Source organism: Microcebus murinus, chromosome 26 (assembly GCF_040939455.1).
Source record: "Microcebus murinus isolate Inina chromosome 26, M.murinus_Inina_mat1.0, whole genome shotgun sequence".
NCBI lineage: Eukaryota > Metazoa > Chordata > Mammalia > Primates > Cheirogaleidae > Microcebus > Microcebus murinus.
Genome location: NC_134129.1, coordinates 3,641,227 through 3,660,018, shown reverse-complemented (window position 1 = coordinate 3,660,018; position 18,792 = coordinate 3,641,227). Strand labels below are relative to the sequence as shown.

Here is an 18,792-nt window from a genome sequence, read left to right as displayed (position 1 = left end):
GGTGTAAGAACTAGATTTCAAATAATCCAAAAATTGAGCTCATAAAAATGTTAATTTTTACTTATTTTCAGTCATTCTGGGGCATATCGTATGGAATTGAGCAGAGACAGTGCGTATAATAGCATTCCTGGAGATGTACTAAACAGAAACACCCCGTCTCCAATTAATAAATGCAAAGAATCATAAATTGTGGCATTTATGTAATAGAATCACTTAAAATTACAATATATTATTGGATAATACTATATTGCTAGGTAAGAAACCTACTATATATCTTGCCAAAGAAGTTGAAAAATTATTTTTCTAAAGATTGAAAAAAGAAGGGAAAAGGAGAATCAGTTGGCAAAGCCAAAAGAAGGCTTTTTAAAACTACCAGCTTGTTAGAGTCGGTAACACCGTGGTTGGTAACACTGTGTTGGCCGGGCACGGTGGCTCACGCCTGTCATCCTAGCACTCTGGGAGGCTGAGGCGGGCGGATTGCTAGAGGTCAGGAGTTCGAAACCAGCCTGAGCAAGAGCGAGACCCCGTCTCTACTATAAATAGAAAGAAATTAATTGGCCAACCAATATATATAGAAAAAATTAGCCAGGCACAGTGGCGCATGCCTGTAGCCCCAGCTACTCGAGAGACTGAGGCAGGAGGATTGCTTGAGCCCAGGAGTTTGAGGTTGCTGTGAGCTAGGCTGATGCCACGGCACTCACTCTAGCCTGAGCAACAAAGCGAGACTCTGTCTCAAAAAAAAAAAAAAAACTGTGTCCACATCCGAAATTGTGCTATGTCTCGTACCTGCCTGAAATTGACAGGTCTCGGACATATTAATAGGATGTGTCTAAATATTTCATATTAGCTAAGGTCATCATCTAATTATATTGTGAATACCTGAGAATGTCATTAATGGAATTTACCTCAAATCTTAATTCCTCATCATTTGTGAATTACATTTTCTATGCCTATATGTTAAAATAAAAAAATTTTGTCAGGCATGATGGCTCATGCCTCACTCCTGTAGTCCGGGCAACTCGGGAGGCTGAAGTGGGAGGCCTGCTTGAACCCAGGAGTTTGAGGCTGTAGTGAGTTATGATCACGCCACTGGGAAGGAAAAGGAAAGGAAGGGACGGGAAGGGAAAGGGAAAGGGAAAAAGGGAAAGGGAAAGGGAAAAAGAAAGGAAAAGGGAAAGGGAAAAAGGGAAAGGGAAAGGGAAAGGAGAAGGGAAGGGAAGGGAAGGGAGAAAAAAGAGAAGAGGAGAGGGAGGGAGGGAGGGAGGGAGGGAGGGAGGGAGGGAGGGAGGAAGGAAGGAAGGAAGGAAGGAAGGGAGGGAGGGAGGGAGGGAGGGAGGAAGGAAGGAAGGAAGGAAAAAAAATGTCTTCTTCCTATATGTTAAAGGTTCTCAGCCCTAGAATGAGAGGACCTTATTTGACCCTGTAGCCTCTTTTTCCTCTGACTCCTGTTCGGAGGCCCCTCTCAGAGAGTGGCCTGTTCACTCTGAGTTAGAGGAGTCCACATGAGACTGTCCCATCCGTATCTAAGTGTGAACACTTAGGCACTGCAGAGTCCTGTTCATAGCCTGGGTCGCATTAGGGCCAGAATATACTTCAGTGTGGAGGAGGAAAAGGAAGAGATATTCTGAGAAAAAAAAAATTACAAGAGGAATACATCAACTTTATAGTAATTTGCCTAGGGATAGATGGGAAGAGCATAAAGGCAAAAAATTAAATAGTACATAAAAATGGGTCCAATGCCAGGCATGGTCGCACTCGCCTATAATCTGAGCTACTCAAGAGGCTAGGACAGGAAGACTGCTTAAGCCCAGGAGTTCAAGGCCAGCAAGGACAACATAGTGAGACCCCATCTCAAAAAAAAAAAAAAAATGGGGTCAATGAGATGAAGTCACATGACAAAATCAGTATTTAAAATTATGAAAATCTTCAGTCTTTTTGCTCCACTCCCAAATCATTATAAGAAGTTCAGAAAAAAGAGTTTTACACCTGGTCTGAAAAAGCCATTGGATTCTAATAGCAGTTAAGACTGATGGAAAGTACTTCTTATTTTATTGAAATACGGTAGAAATATGTGAGCTTTCAGAACTCTTAAAATTGGCCTTTGGGCCTAGATTTCAGAGCAATACAGCAGCTAAAATGAATGCTGAATCCCTACTGTAGTCATGCCGTGTTATTAGCTCCTTGGTTTTTACAATAAAAACATTTTCTTCTAGGTAAAAGAGGAGAATCAAGTTAATTCTCGTTGACCATGGCACATTTGCAGAAATAATTAGCTGTCCCAGCTCTTAAGATCAATAAAACTTATTCCTAAAACTAGCGACTAGATAAGAATAAAATATTATGGTGATAGTAAACTTTAAAGTTTCTAACTGGGTATAGTTTTTGTTTGTTTGTTTATTTTCCCTTTAGGCTTTGACTTGTGTTTAGAGCTTTTAAATGTACTTTCCAAAGTAAAATGAGTAACTATGTAAGTCCTATGTCTCCCTCGCATGGTCATACTTCTCGCACCGCACAATTCAAATGAAAATTTACAATGAAATACTCTATAAGACTTAAAAAGACATAAATCCCAAATTTCTTCCAAAAATAAAGTATTTGATAAGATAGCACCTTACCAATTTTGACCAAAACAACAACAAAAGTACCATTTGGCAGATATCAATATTTAATCAAGGGCTAATTTATGGTGTTGGAGGCCAAGGAAAAAGCGACTTCTCTGATCTTGAGTCTCGCTAGTGTGTCAAATCAATGTCCACAGTGGTCATGGCATGGATTTGGGGGAGCCGCATTTTAGGAGGAGGTTGCGGTGGGGGGATGGGTGGGCCAGGAAAAGAGGGAAGGCAGAGAGAGTGTGAGACAGGGAAGAGAGACTGAGACAGACAGATGGGGGGCAGGGAGACAGACAGACAGACAGAATGACTTGGGGGGAGAGAGTAAGACAGGGATAGGAAAAGGCAGGGCAGCGGAGAGGACAGGAAGAAAGACAGAGATGGGGGAGAAAGAGTCAGACTCCCAGGGAATAAAACAGAGGCGGAGGGGTAGAAACCAGGGGGCTGGGATGGAAGGAAGGGGGTGCTGTGGTCTGGATATTTGTGTCCCCTCAAACTCATACGCTGAAACTTAACCCGCTAGGTGACGGTATGAAGGGGCGAGGCTTTGGGAGGTGACTAGATCGTGAGGGTGGGGCCTTGTGGATGGGTCAGCACCTTATCAAAGGGGCCTGAGGGACCCTCCAGCCCTTTCCACCTGTAAGGACAAAGCCACAGGGAGCCGTCTGGGAAGCCTGCACCGGACAACAAGTCTGCTGCCACCTTGACCTTGCATTTTCCAGCCTTCAGAACCGTGAGCAATACATTTCTCTGTGTGTGTGGTTTTTTTTAGTAAGTTACTCAGGCTAAGAGTTTTTGTTATAGCAGCTGGAATGAACCACAACAGTGGGGAGGGTGAGAGACAGGGAGAGATGGAGGTAGGAGAGATGGAGAGACAGAGACACAAACAGAAGGGGAGAGATATGGAGAGGGAGGAGGAGGGTGGAGGGACAGAAAGAGAAAGAGGGAGGGCGAGGGTGGGGAGGCCTGGAGCAACAGAAAAGTGGGAGAGAAAGGGAGACAGACAGACCCACAGGGTAGAGAAGGATGAAGAGGAGGGAGAGAAAAGGAGGAGGGAGGAGAGCCGGGGAGCTGGGAGGGGCGGAGGGGCGGGGCAAGGAGGAGACAGGCCCAGGAAGCACGTGGGACAGACGCGGGAAAGGGAGCGACATACGGGCGAGTGACAGTGCATCAAGCCAGGGGCGAGTCAGACACTGAAATGAGAGAGAGACGGAGGCTGAGGCAGAGAAGGACAGAGACGACGTGAACACGGAGCAGCAGGAAGGGAGGAAGGAGACAAAGTGGGAGGACTGAAACCATTCAGTATTAATTTGCTTCTTTTAAAAGAGCAACTGGCTTTATATTTTAAAACAAAGACTACATTCTGTTTCTGCGACACAGCAAGGCGGTGGCCAGGCAGATGATGCATGTGGGCATCTGCGTAAGGTGGCTACTTTGAAACCACCCGGTGTGTGGACAGACAGACACTGGACATGGCTTTCGGGCCGGGTGACGTTTACCATCACGTGTCTAAAGTGAATAACTTCAGAAAAATGTTGCAAAACCTTCTGCAAGTTTATGCCTTTCAATAGTGATGTCAAGTCACAGTTAAGGAATGTAACAGGGAAAGAGGAAGTAGCCCCGCTGGAAGCACAGATGCTCGGGAGCTGCGGACACAGCACGGCCCGGCCCGCTGCCCTGGGGGAAGGCAGGGCCACAGAGCTGTGAGGTCAAAGCGCGGACGTCGATGCTGATCAGACCCTGATCCTACAGAACCACACGAGGCTGCGACTGCCCGGCTGCCCTTCTTTGGTGATTTCTCAACAAGCGAATGTGAACGCCACAGGTGACCCTACAAGGAAATTCTGCTTTTTGAGGTTTACGAGCAGCGTCAGGGCGGGAGGCCAGTGAGTGTGACACGTACCGTTGCAGGGAGGCAGCCGACAGGCCCTGACGGCCTCGGGCCTCTCTCCGTCGCAGTGGTCCCCGGCCCTGCACAGGACCTGCCTCACCTCCGTGCCCTCCCCGCAGGTGACGGAGCACTGCAGAGACAAGGGCTTGGTTACGGGCGTCCGCCAAGATCGCAGACACGCACACGCACACGCACGCAGAACTCTGGCGTTCCTCCTCTACTGACGGTGTCCCACAGCGGCTTTGCACACAGATGGTCCTGAGTTTACACCCTGGTTCCATTACTTACCAGCCTGGACACAGTTTTTTCTCTATGAACCTCAGCTTCCCTAGCTGGTAGGAAGCTGGAATAATAACACCTGCCTTCTATGCTTGTTGGCAGACTAAATGAAGGTAAAAGAAACAACATAAGCACAACAGTAGCAAAATGCGTGGCTCCAGTAAGCATTCCAGGTGAGAGGAGCCATTATTGTGATGAGGTTAGTAGCTGCTGCAGTTCCTAGAAAGACTGGCGATGTCTGTTTTCAGGGAGCCGATCATGGTATTGAGCTCCCCACTTCATCTCTCTTACAGATGGTAGAATTTACTGCCATGCTACTTATTTAATTTAACCTCCAAACTACTATAATTTATTGAAGGGGCCTACTGTTCTAATACCAAGCCCATAAATGTCCATTCTATTGTCCTAAGTAGGCACTCTGGGGGAAGAACTTCTCTTCTGGGACTTTGATAGGAGTTATCTTTATGGTCCTGTGTAGGTGACCTTTACTTGTGCTATGGTTTGACTGTCCCCTCCAAAACTCATGTTGAAATTTAATTGCCATGGTAACAGTGTTGAGAGGGACCTTTCAGAGGTGGATGTTTAAGAGGTGACTAATGGCATGGACGAGTGCTGTTATCTCTTGAGTGCTTAGTGATTGCAGGAGTTAGCTCCTGGGAAAAGAATTTTCTATCTGTCTTTGCCATGTGATGCCTCCTGCCATAGGATGACCCTGGTTAGACACTGGTGTCATGCTCTTGGACTTCCCATCCTCCAGAACCATGAGCTGGATAAACTTCTATTTTTGTAAATTACCCAGTCTGTGGTATTCTGTTAATTTAGCAGGAAACAGACTAAGACAACCTGCCTGCTCCTTCCTTTCTGAGCCTATTCTCCACTTACTCATTCTCTCTCTGCTTTCTGATGCCTTTTCCTCCTATAAACTCTTCTCCTACGGCCACATGACTCCTTAGTTTGAGTCTTTAAAAATACTAATGGTAGGTTGTAATGAGTCAGCCCGTCACCAAACACACACATCAGGAACATCGTCTGGGTGGGTGCCCCATGCCAGGAACCAGCTGGGTGCTAGGGAAGCAGGACACACTATTTCTGAAAGATGTATGTACTAGTGGCAATCTTACACTCCAAGACTGGAGTTATAATACGCTTCCGCCAACGTCATGCTGAGGGCAAGCTGCACTGCCTTGCAGATGCAGAGGAGGGAAGTCCAGGAAAGGCACAAGCTGAAGTTGGGCATGTGGACTGTGGAGATGCACTGGGGTGGATGTGGGGGAGATTATTCGCTAGGAGGAGAGGAGAGGAGCTGAAAGACAGGAGGCCGAACATGCCGAACAGTTTTCCTAACACCTTCAGGTTACTACAAAGCATGCAATAATTCTCAATCCACACAAAGCCTATTAATGTTTAAGTAAAATGAAAATAAGCTACGCATGCTTACACGCACACCTTATGTATACGCGTACAGAGCCCACACACGCACCTCGTTCCAGGGCCCCGTCTTCCACTGTGCTGGGCAGGGCACTCTGCTGCAGGGCCGGCGGCTCTCGGGGCGGTCCCCCGCGCAGTGCTTGCTGTGCACGGAGCGGGCCGTGCCGTTGTGCAGGGGCTGCAGGCAGCGCACGGTGCGAAGCTGGTAGCCGGAAGTGCCGCAGGTTTTGGTGCAGTGTTCCCACTCTTCTGCCACCCAGCTGCGGGCGCAAGGGGTTGAAAGTGAACACTGGCACTGTAGTGCAGTCAGACTTCTGCACTGCAAAGCCTGGACTTTTCTGCTCTCTGAGTGACTTGCAACCTATCGGGGCACACTGCAGTTCAGGAAATAGTTCCAGAAAGGTCGATGCGCATTAGACAACTTTCAAATAGGCCTGACACTTCTATTTTTAACGACCTACTATTGTTTTCACTCTCAGTGACTCTGAGACCTTCTCTTTCCCGACAGGATGATCTACAGAGGGCTCAAATCTCATCTTAAGGTTGCCCTGTTAGGTTCAGACATGAAGTTTTCAAGGATAGCACCAACTCACTCTCAGCCACATTGCCTGGTGGTGTTAAAGACCTGAAAGTAAAGTAAGAAAAGAACGCCCATGCTGCTCAGTAAGACTAACTGATCTGGCTGCTGCTGCCTTTGCATGAAATCTGTAGAATCTACTCACGTCTTAATATGCCAACCAAGATGACCATTTTATTTCTACAGCTGTTGCTGTGAAGGCTACCAGACATTTCTATAATGTTTAGATGTCTCAGTTCTTCTTGGCCCTAATTATTGGGCCTGACAAAGTAAAGGTATTGTGCATCGGCGCTGGGGAAAAACTACTCCCATGAATCACCTGATATAAATATTTCCAAGGAGACATTTTCAAAAATGTTTCCTGTGGGGACATTCCCAAAGTCTAGTGGCAATGTCAGTGCCCCAAGAACTGTCCAAATCAGCTGTGCATACAACATTACAGACACTTCTCAATTACATGTGGTCACCACGTCCCAAGGGGCTGTCACCACTGACTCCATCTGGTTTGTTAATCTGTCAGAATGTAGTTGAGGCACGCTATTTATTTTTTCTAAAGTTCCTTTTCCTCTGCAATTTTTTTTTTCTTTCCATACATCTGAGGCACCTAATTATAACCCCGATAAAACACTGGCATCCTTTAGTATTCACAGTTTAAGACTGTGTTAGCCTGTTAAACCGGTCATAAAATGTATGGTGGCAACTGAATAGAGGAATTTTGCTCAATTTTGAAGATCTCAGTAGTGACTCTCATTTGAAGACAAAGTTTATGTAAAAAGTACACTTCATAGATATAGACACTTCTGATTACCTTTATTCCTTCCTGAAATCCCCAGAATGATAATAAATGACAAAAATGTTTAAACCCACAAAGGCAAAGGAAATTGAGAGGAAGCCACAGTGACATGATTTTGGGACCTAGATGGACATGTGGCAACCAACTCAGCCAGTCTAAGAAGGATGAAGTCTAAGTCCCCAGTATAAGCTCAGAAACAAACTGACTTGCACTGCAGAACTTTAGAAGTGTAAAGGGGTTAGTGGCCTTGGGTAGAGTGTGGGCTGTGACAGCAGGTGACGTCAGGGCTGAAAGCAGGAGAACTTATGAAAAGTCTGTTTGGAAGCAGTTAGACATCCTGATTTTTAACCCCAGAGGGTAATTACCCCATCCCACCTTAGAAGAAGACCATACTTTTAACTGGGTACAATAGACATAATCAAGAAAGAAGGAAACCATAGTAAAAACAAAGGGTTATGTAAAAATCCATATGTGAAATGGTAACCTATACACACAAAATACTCTAGACACCAGACTCTGTACACATAAAATTCTAGACACTTATAAGCATAAAATTTATACAACAGCTATTTAAGAGGCCTATATACTCCCTAGGCAAGAGGTTGACTCAGCTCTGTGGAATCTGATCATTTCATAAGAAATGCCCTACATATATAATTAATTGAAGGTCTTTCGATGGAATGGATAAGCCCATCACCCTATAGTTAAGCTCGCCAACTAACAAGTCTCAACTATAAAGCAAACTGTCAATCAGCCTTTTAAACATGGCATTCTTATATATGAATGAAGAGCCGCAAATCACCAGACACAGAAATCCTCTAAAACAAGTGAGGAAGGGGGGAAGTGTGGGGAGAGGAGGGAGAAACAGAAGAAAAGAACTTGAAAGAAATAATGTGGGAAAAGAAAATAATTTTTGATATCCTAAAAGAGATAAAAAATATATTGCATCTGTGAAATAAGAAACAAATGTCTTGAGAAAGGAATACTTGATGAACAAAACATAGCTCTTGAATAGTAATGATATGATAGTAAAAATGAAAGATTCAGCAAATGGAACAATGTACAACAGGAGAGAAAAGTTGAACTACAAATGTCCTAGAAAAAAAGAATGGTGAAAAATAGAGGAAATTTTTCATAGAAAAAATACAATAAGATCTCCCAGAGAAAAAGGATATCAGTTTCATATTTTAACAAGTCTACAAGCGTCATTTGTGACAACATAGATGAACCTGGAGGACATTATGCTAAGTGAAATGAGCCAGACACAGAAAGATATTTAATTAAAATATTTAAATATTTGAAATATTTAAGTAAATGTTTAAAGATATTTAATTTAAATATTTAATACCACATGATCTCACTTACACGTGGAATCTAAAAAAGTGGAACTCACGGACATAGATTTGAAGGTGTAAGGGGGAATGGGGAGATGTTGGTCAAAGCACAAAGAAGGAACACATTTTTGAGATCTATTGCACAGCCTGGTGATTATAGTTGATGATAATGTAATATATGTTTCAAAATTGCTCAGAGAAAAGATTTTAAGTGTTTGTACCACAATAAAAACTATAAACATGTGATGTGATGGATAGGTTAATTGGCTTGATTTAATCATTCCATAGTGTATATATGCATTAATATCAAAACATCACATTGTACTAAATGCATACAGTGATTATTTTTTGATTTTAAAGTCTACAAGTACACAGCAGAATGGATGAGAAAAGAGGAGCCCTACGGCAATTTTATCACTGTGAAATTTCAGGACACTAGGAACAAAATGAGGATTCTACAGAGTTTGAAAGACAAACAAAACGAGGTCACATACAAAGAACTCAGAATTGGAATGGCAACTGACTTTTCAACAGCAACACTGGAGTCTAGAAAATAATAGAACAACATTTTTGAGATTCTGAGGGCTATTGTAGCTCGGAAGTGTATATTTAATACATATGTGCGTGTCTGAATGATCAAAAGTGAGAGGAAAGATTTCTTATATGATCTTATGCTTTAACCTCATACACTTTTCTTAGACGTCTAAAAATTTAATTTATATATATGAAAACTTCACTGTTTTGATGAAGCTACTGGAAGGTAAGACGTACCAGAATGAAAGAACGAATGAACGAACCATGGGATAAGAAAGCTAACGCAGGACACAGGAGGCCCCGTGCAAGAGAGAGGCGCGGTCCCCTAGGAGGACGCAGGACTAACACTGGTTGAAGCCCCGGCTGTGGCTGAGCCCAGACAGCTCTGCTCTCCGACGACTCCTGCCTCCGGGAGCACGAAAGTGACAGGATACCCAGACTGTCAGTATTTACAGGGAACTGACACTCTGGAAGAGAGTTTGGGGATGAATTAGTGAAAAATCATAGAAAATCAAACACATAAAAATCAAGACATTTACTGCAGAAGAAAACATCTTATAAGAAAGGAAAACACAACAATCAGAGCACGGCACGTGACTCAGGAATCAAGAAGGACACACATGTCAATATAAACTCTGAATATCAGTATCAGGAAAAGGTAGGTTACGCCAATACTGGAAGTCCTGGGAAGGAGAAGTGAGGCCCGGTGCGTGTGCATTGGGTAGGGGTTATAAAATAATGCTAAGTCTTCACATTTCACGGAGAAAATTCAATATGTAATATCAAAACTCACCCCTTAAAAGAGTCAAAAAATAGAAGCAAAAACATTTTTCTTAGAGAGATGGAAAAAACGAATGATTACCAAATATCAAAAGAAACATAACAGTTCAAAGTGGTTGTTTTTGAGCAGGAAAATGGCAAAAGGTGGGGAAACTACAGCTTTATATGATTCCCATGAAATGGTGTGACTGTTTAAATCAGGTACATGTAGTAGAGCTTTGCCTAAAAATAAAATTAAAACTAAAAAGGGCTAAAGACATTTAAAGCCTTGCTTTGACCTCAGGATACAATAGTTAAGATCAAATGCTTACAGTGGGTGTGTACACTCTTGGATATTGCACATTCGTCTAATGGGTTTCGGCTTTTTATTGGCCTCACAAAAGCTGCGATGAACCATTTTATTATCACTTTTCCTACGGCATCCGTATTTGGTGTACTGCAAACCTGGGAAAGGAAATGCATTGTTTGGGATTTAGTCACTTCTTCATGCTATCATATATCATATATTTGATTACTCATTCAATCATTCATACATTCATTCACTGATTCAACCCATATTTATGGAGCGTATTACAATAAGCCAGGTGCTGGAGGTCCCAAAGGGAATTAAAAAAAAACCCAGAAATCCTTATATTTTCAGAGCCTACATTTAATAAATGTAATAATTTATTCAATACCAACTGTGTACTTGCTAATGAACTGGACTTTAAATATACGTAGCCTAGTGTCAGAGACAGATGTGAGAACCACTGGCAATACCTACCGATGTAGGCTTTTCTAGAGCTATGTAAATAACTTAACTGTAGAGGGCACCAAAGGAACACAGAGAGAAAGATTTCCAGCTTAGCTGGAGGAGGGGTAGGGAAAGCATATAGGATCAGCATTCCTTGAGCAGAATCTTGAAGTTCAAGTAGTGTTAGGTGAGGGAAATGAAGCAGAATTATCCTCCAAGTGAAAGAAATAACCTATATAGAAAACTGCAGGTCCTCAGATGGCTGAAGCATCATGTGTAAAGAGGGCTGGAGACAGGAAAGGATTAGATCTTGAAAGCCTTCACGTGTCAGACACGTGTCTGGACTTTATCCTCAAGTTACAGGGAGTTCCTGATGGAGGTCTCCCAACCATCAGCTTTCACATTTGTAAATGTGTCTATGTGTGTGTGTGTGTGTATAATATACATATGATATACACACACACACACATAAAGTTTTGAAGTTTCAAACCTACAAAATGATTGTAAGAAAAGCACAATGAACATTTGTGTGCCTTGCATCTAGATTAATATTTATTACCATTTCACATTTGCTATATTTCTTTCTTTATATATATATATTATTTTTCTAAACCCTTTGAGAGAAAGTTGTAGCCATCCAGATCCTTTGCTCCTAAATACTTCAGCAAGTATTTCATAACAAGTACATTCTTTTATATAACTACAATATAATTCTTAAAATCAGGGACTTTAACACAGACACGATGCTATTCTCTCACCTACGGACCACAATCAAAATTTTTCAGTTGTCTCTCTAATGCTGTTTATAGCATTGCTTTTCTAATCAAGGATCACGTGTTGCGTTTAACTTGTCTGGTCTCTTTGGCCTCCATCAGTCAGAATAATTTCTAAACCTCTTTTGTCTTTCATGGCATTTACTAGTTTTGAAATGGACAAACAGTAGTTTTGTAAAATGTTCCATAATTTGGCTCTGTTGAATTGTGTCCTAATGATGCGATTCAGGTTATTCACTTTTGGCAAGAATACTACACAAAACGATGTTGCATCTTCAGGATTTTAATTGGGGAAATAATATAATTCTACTCATTCATTCATCCATGCATTCATTTAAGAAGGATTATCCTGGAGATAAAGGAAGAGAAGAAATGGCACCTGGTTCCAAATACACAGCATAGTCAGCCACGCAGTCATATGGAACACACAGCTCCTTTATTCACACTGATGGGAAAGAAATGCATGGATATGGAACGTCCAAGTGGAGAGGAAAATTGAGACCAGAGTACCGTGAATTTGGGAGAGTTTGGAGTTTGGTTAAAGTGATTAAGGGTTCTACTACAGTAAACACAAGACATAAGGAACCCGAGAGAAAAGGGCAAGAGGATTTCACGGTCCACCATGGCGATGAATGAAAGCCTACCCTTTGCTGGTTCTGAGATCTCAGTACAAGTGTTTCGTCTTTATGTTTTGTGGTTATGTCTGGTGTCTCCCCGACTGGGGCCTCAACTGGAGACAGTTCTTAAGGTAGAAGCAAGATTGGCTTTCGTGTGAATTACATTTTAACAGAATAAATGTGTTCTATTGTTACCTCCGCCACAGGGTTTGGAGCACTGAGACCAGCTCTTCAAAGCCCACTCGAAAGTGTCTAGTTCTTCCTGGATGACGTTGTTGCTGTTGATCGTAGGGACAGAGTCTTCGTGGATGATGTACTTGTATGTCAGGCTAGAGCGGGTGTCATTCTCTTGAGGTATGATCTGACACACACATGAAATCAACATGTAAATCACCGCAGAGCTTTCAATTTTGAGTGTGAAATTACAAATATTTCAGAATATTGCTCTTATTAAAACTGGAAAACTGGGCCGGGCGCGGTGGCTCACTCCTGTAATCCTAGCACTTTGGGAGGCCGAGGCGGGCGGATTGCTCAAGGTCAGGAGTTCAAAACCAGCCTGAGCGAGACCCCGTCTCTACCAAAAATAGAAATAAATTAATTGACCAACTAAAAAAATATATATACAAAAAATTAGCCGGGCATGGTGCCGCATGCCTGTAGTCCCAGCTACTCGGGAGGCTGAGGCAGGAGGATCGCTGAGCCCCGGAGATTGAGGTTGCTGTGAGCCAGGCTAATGCCACAGCACTCACTCTAGCCTGGGCAACAAAGTGAGACTCTGTCTCAAAAAAAAAAAAAAAAAAAAAAAAAAAACTGGAAAACTTTCAAGTATTTTCTAAAATTAGAATTTTTTTACTTCCATCAACTAAAGAGCAAGTATGCCCTGTTTAAGAAAAAATTGCAAATACATGTAAGACTTTGTACATAAAAATATTAAAAAGTACATACACCGAGGAGTAAGAGTTTATATAATGAAAACAGTAACTTTATGACATTCACTACAGGTTTCCTTAAATTACACTGTTTTGTTATGATAATAAAGATACTAATATTCCCTCCAGAAAATATATACATTATGGAAAATTACAAAGAAAATAAAAATCATCCATAATTCTACTAACCAGAGAAAGCCAAAATCATTTTTATTATTTTCAGATACTCTCTAAAGATATTTGCATTGTGTGTGTATTTGTGTGTGTGTACATGTATGTAGAGACATACATGCTTTTCTGGCCTTGCTACTTCACTTAATGTGTCATGCACATTTCCCCAGATAGTAAATATTCTTTGAGGACATTTATTTGTTTATTTATTTTTAGAGAGGAAAGAGGGCAGGAGGAGGTGAGGGAATGAGGCAGGAAGGCTGGGGAGGGGAGCAAAATCATGCTTTTAAATGTCAGCATAGTCTTTACTCCTTAAAGTGTGACATACTATTTAACCACTTATTTATTTTTTATTTATTTTTTTAGAGATGGGGTCTTGCTATGTTGGCCAGGCTAGAGTGCAGTGGCTATTCACAGGCATGATCCCACTACTGATCAGCACGGGAGTTTTGACCTGCTCTGTTTCCGACCTGGGCCGGTTCATCCCTCCTTAGGCAACCTGGTGGTCCCCCCACTCCCGGGAGGTTGCCATATTGATGTGGAACTTCGTGGGACGCCCATAGGCATTGCGCACTACAGCCCAGAACTCCCCGACTGAAGTGCTCCTCCTGTCTCAGCGTCCTGTGTGGGACTACAGGAGCACGCCACCCAGTCTGGGTAACCATTTACTTATTAATAAGTACTTGTATTGATTGGAATTTGTCTACACCTTTGTGGGAATTTCTAGTTTTCCTTACAAGGCTAAAGGGTACAAACGTGTTTTATAGTTCATATAACAGATTGTTGAATGGCCCTCTTAAATGAGAATATATAAAAATGTTCATTCAACACTATGGATAATATAATTTTCACTTTTATTAACTGGATGGGAAAAAGATCATTAATTGCTATTTATTTGATAACTAGTAAAGTTTAAATTTCCTGGGTTTATGATCCACTTGTATTTTGTCTGCTGTATATTCTATGATCATCAATGCTGTTTTTTATGGGTACTGTACACATATTTTTTCTTTTCTAAATAATAAGGTATTCATCCATTTTTTGTAATAAGAATTGTGCAAATATTCTCTCAGTTTGTTACCTGCCTTTTAATTTTGTTTAGGGCAGAGTAATCTTTTTGAAAAATGCATTTTAATTGATTTCATGTAGCTTTCATAGGATTGCACCAATTATATACAGGGAGAAATGTGTGATTCATTGGTATTTTCACTATACCTTTAGAAACAGCTTTTGTTTGAAAAATGAAGTGATACCAAACCCACTGGGGTAAAGGATCTGGCTATCTGGGTTCAGTTCTTTTTTTTCTCTGTCTTTGTTTATAAAACAGCATTAAAAATCAGCACCAACCCTTATGCTCTAGTCAGCTGTCTAAATCTCTCAGCCCCAGCTAGCCCAGCCAGCACGCTGCAGGGCTGCAGCCCCGGGCGTTCAGTCCTTAGAGAGGAAAAGAAGGGCCACGATGACAGAGCACTGCTGGCTCACAGCCCCTCTCCTGGTTACAAATCTCCTTCTTGTGCCTCCAGCCCACGCCACTCCACGTGGTCACATTACAACCAGTGGGCAAAACCTCGAGGCCGCTGCTACGGTGGCTCAACATCCGGGCTCTGAAATCAGATATCTGTGTTGCAAAATGTGGATTATATAAGAGTGATCTCCAATCACCCAAACAAAATAATCTGAATAAAATTCTGATGAGTACATATTTTGCTATAAAACTATCTAATGGAACAGAATGAGAGTCCAGAAGTAGACCTACATAACTTCGGACAATTAATTTTTGACATAAATGAAAAGGCAATTTAATAGAGAAAGGATAGTCTTTTCAGCAAACAGTGCTGAAACAACTGGACATCGTGGTGCTTTTAAAAATATGTCCAAGATTGGGTTTAAAAAGACTGACAACTGCCATGGTGGCACTGTCTCACTTTCTCTGTCACTTGAATCACCTGCTCTAGTGGAAGTCAGTGCCATGATGACAGGACACTGAAGCAACCTATGGGGAGACTCCGGCGGCGAGGAACTGAGGACTGTCAGTCACCACCTGGGAGATTGCTGGGAGCAATCTTCGGAGGCCTTCCAACAGCCATGGGACTCAGCCTGGAAGCAGAGTCACCCCCAGTCAAGCCTTGAGGTGACTGTGGCCCAGCCGACAGCAACCTCATGAGATACCCTTTACCAGAGCTAGTCAGTTAAGCTGCTTCCAGACGCATGGCCCACAGAAACTATGAGATGACTGCTGCTTGTGTTTAGCCACTGAATCGGAGGGCACTTTGTTTTGCAGCAATAGATAACTAATATTGACATCCATTTTCAAAAATAAGAAACTAACATTTTATACAAAATTAACTCAGAATGGTTCATAAACCTAAATGTAAAAATTTAACCAAAAAAAAAGAAGAAAATATTTTGATGTTGGATTAGGCAAAATATTCTTTCATAACACCAAAATACCAATCTATGAAAGAAAAATTCATAAACTAGACTTTGGTAAAGCTAAATTATTTTGCTCCATGAAAGAAACTACTAAGAGAAAGAAAAGACAAGCTATAGACTAGAAGAAGAAATTGGGAAATCACGTATTTCAGAGAGGTCTTACATTTAGCATATAAAGAACTCTCAAAACTCAAGAAAAAGAAAAAAAAAACTTACTTTAACAATGGCCAAAAGATTTGAACAGACACTTGAAAAGAGAAAAAAAATTTCAAAGAAAAAAAGACTTATATGAGTGGGAAAATTTGATTTTAGATTAGTATAATTTTTATAGGGAATCCAATAAATATAAATTCTGTATACAAACAGAATCCAACAAGCCAAATCCAGTAGCTGCCCTCTGCTTTCATCCACCAGGGGGTAATGGAGTTACCTTCTTGATATCAAAAATGCAAAAATGATCAAACTGGGTGGAAGATATGAGGGAACTTTTTTTGGCAGCGGATAGCACGGCAAAGGGCAAGGATCCTTGTGAGGAGAGAAACAGGCGGGTCCTAACTTCCTGACGGGGGCCAGGTTCCGGACCCAGCACAGCGAGGAGGAGCTCAGCCCAGCCCAGCAGTCCCAGGGAGCTGCGACACGGAGCGAGAGCCTGCGACTTGCAGGGCGGGCTGCTGCGCAGAGGCGGCCGCGAAGTCTGCACGAGCCCTTCGCTGAGGGCTGGTGTGTGTGCCAGGGCCAGGACATAGGGGCCTAGGAGTGGCCCATGTGGGCCTGGGAGTGGGACAGAGATACTGGAGTTCAGATAGGGCCGAGCTCAACAGGGCAAGAGTGCTAGTTCGTATCCAGCCAGCGTGAAGATGACCCACTAATACTTGAGGTACTCCGTTAAGGCACCAGAAAGTCCACGTCACAGGAATAAGGACAACATAGAAACAGACCAGCCCTCATGAAGAATAAAGCCAGGTCTCAAAGGATGAGGAGCATCTGACAGCAACCTAACTGCCTGCTAGAGCAGAACCCCGCACCTTACAGTCTACCATCCACACTGTCTGCTGTACAAGACAGAAATTGTACGAAGCAGGAAAAATGTGATCCACAATCAAAAAAAAAACAAATCTGGCAATATAAACAGATGACATGGAAACCCAGAACGTAAAGGATAAATCAAGTCCGGGCGTGGTGGCTCACACCTGTCATCCTAGCACTCGGAGAGGCCGAGGCAGGCGGATTGCTCGAGGTCAGGAGTTCAAAACTAGCCTGAGCAAGAGCGAGACCCTGTCTCTACTATAAATAGAAAGAAATTAATTGGCCAACTAATATATATAGAAAAAATTAGCCAGGCATGGTGGCGCATGCCTATAGACCCAGCCACTCGGGAGGCTGAGGCAGGAGGATCGCTTGAGCCCAGGAGTGTGAGGTTGCTGTGAGCTAGGCTGACATCATGGCACTCACTCTAGCCTGGGCAACAAAGCGAGACTCTGTCTCAAAAAAAAAAAAAAAGGATAAGTCAGGCATAATGACTGAACATATATGGAAATGTAGCAGAGAAATGGAAATTAAAAAAAAAAAAAAAAGAACAAAATGGAAATTCTATGAAAAAAAAAGTACACCATCTGACATGAAAAATGTATTGGATAGGCTCAAATTCCCTGGGTAGGTTTGGTGATCACATAAGAGAAACAGTCACTGAACATAAACAGCTCAACAGAAATTACCCAATCTGAAAAACATATTTTTTGAAAAGATTATGAAAAGATGAACAGAGTCTGAGACTTGTAGAACAATTTCAACTGTTTAACATGCGACTAAACGAGTCTCCCAGGGCTGAAGAGGAGAGAGATGGGGAGAAAAAGAAAATATAATGGAAAATTTACCTAAATTGGGTGAAAAGCATCAATCTACAGAGTGAACGTTCCCAGTGGACCCCAAGCATAGCACATACAAACAAACACCACAGACTGAGTGAATCGTAATCAAACTGCTAAACAAACAAAACAAAGAAAAAAAGAGAAAAATCTTTAAAAAGCAGCAGAGACAACTGACACATTCCATGCAGAGCAGCAATTTAAACGAGGCTTCTCGTCATAAATGCTGGATTCTAGGGGACGAGTACTACACGCATGAGTCAAGGACGGCTCCTGTATAATGGCCCCTAAGTTGTTTCTTTGCAGCAGACTGAGACCTCGTAGCTCAAAAGCCCACAGATGCTAAAAGCAAATTTTGACACAGCCAGTTGTTTTTAATGTAGCCCAAATAAGAAGAGTTTTGGCCATTTAGAGCTGGCCTGCTTTGCATACCTCTAGCAAAGTGCATCCAACATCTGCCAAGATCTTGTGGCTGTAAGGATCCAACTACTGCTGTCCTTGGAACTCTGTGACCCACAGACTCCCCGCTATGCTGCGGACAGGACATCACCTATGCCCATAAGCCCCCACTCCATTCCCCTCTTCCTCAGGAGTTCCCTCGGTCTTCTCCCCTTTGGCCCCACTTGCAAACCTGCTAGAGGCTCACCCAAATACCGCTTGTGTGTGTGCTACTGCCACCTTGTGGTCATATCTTTTTCTTCACTCAGCCCCCAAATCCACTGAACTCCCTGCAAGATCGTAACATCTCTATAGTGCTGAAAGAAAAAAAAAATAGAACCCCAAGACTCTAAATCCAGTAAAGACACCCTTCAAAAATGAGGGCGAATTAAAGATACTTTCAGGTAATTAAAAGCCGAGAGATTTATTTGCTAGTAAATGCACAGCACAAGAAGTGCTAAAGGAAATTCTTTATACTGAAGGCGAATGATCCTAGATGGAAAGGCAGGCCTACGAGTTAGAATGAAGAGCATCAGAAATGGTAAATATGTGGGTACATATAAAAATGTACTTTTTATTTTCTTGTTGTCTTTAAAAGATAACTGATC

At 42.4% G+C, this 18,792-nt stretch overlaps 1 protein-coding gene across 1 annotated transcript in view; it reads right to left on the bottom strand.

Annotated features, from left to right (window-relative positions):
• ADAMTS3 (ADAM metallopeptidase with thrombospondin type 1 motif 3) overlaps positions 1-18,792 on the bottom strand; it is a 211,352-nt gene that overhangs the window by 5,169 nt on the left and 187,391 nt on the right. The window contains exons 18-21 of the mRNA XM_012745054.3: positions 12,544-12,709; positions 10,537-10,669; positions 6,260-6,467; positions 4,513-4,630 (exon numbers count right to left, since the gene is read on the bottom strand). Coding sequence (XP_012600508.3) covers positions 4,513-4,630; positions 6,260-6,467; positions 10,537-10,669; positions 12,544-12,709 — 625 coding nt within the window. The remainder of the gene's footprint in view (positions 1-4,512; positions 4,631-6,259; positions 6,468-10,536; positions 10,670-12,543; positions 12,710-18,792) is intronic.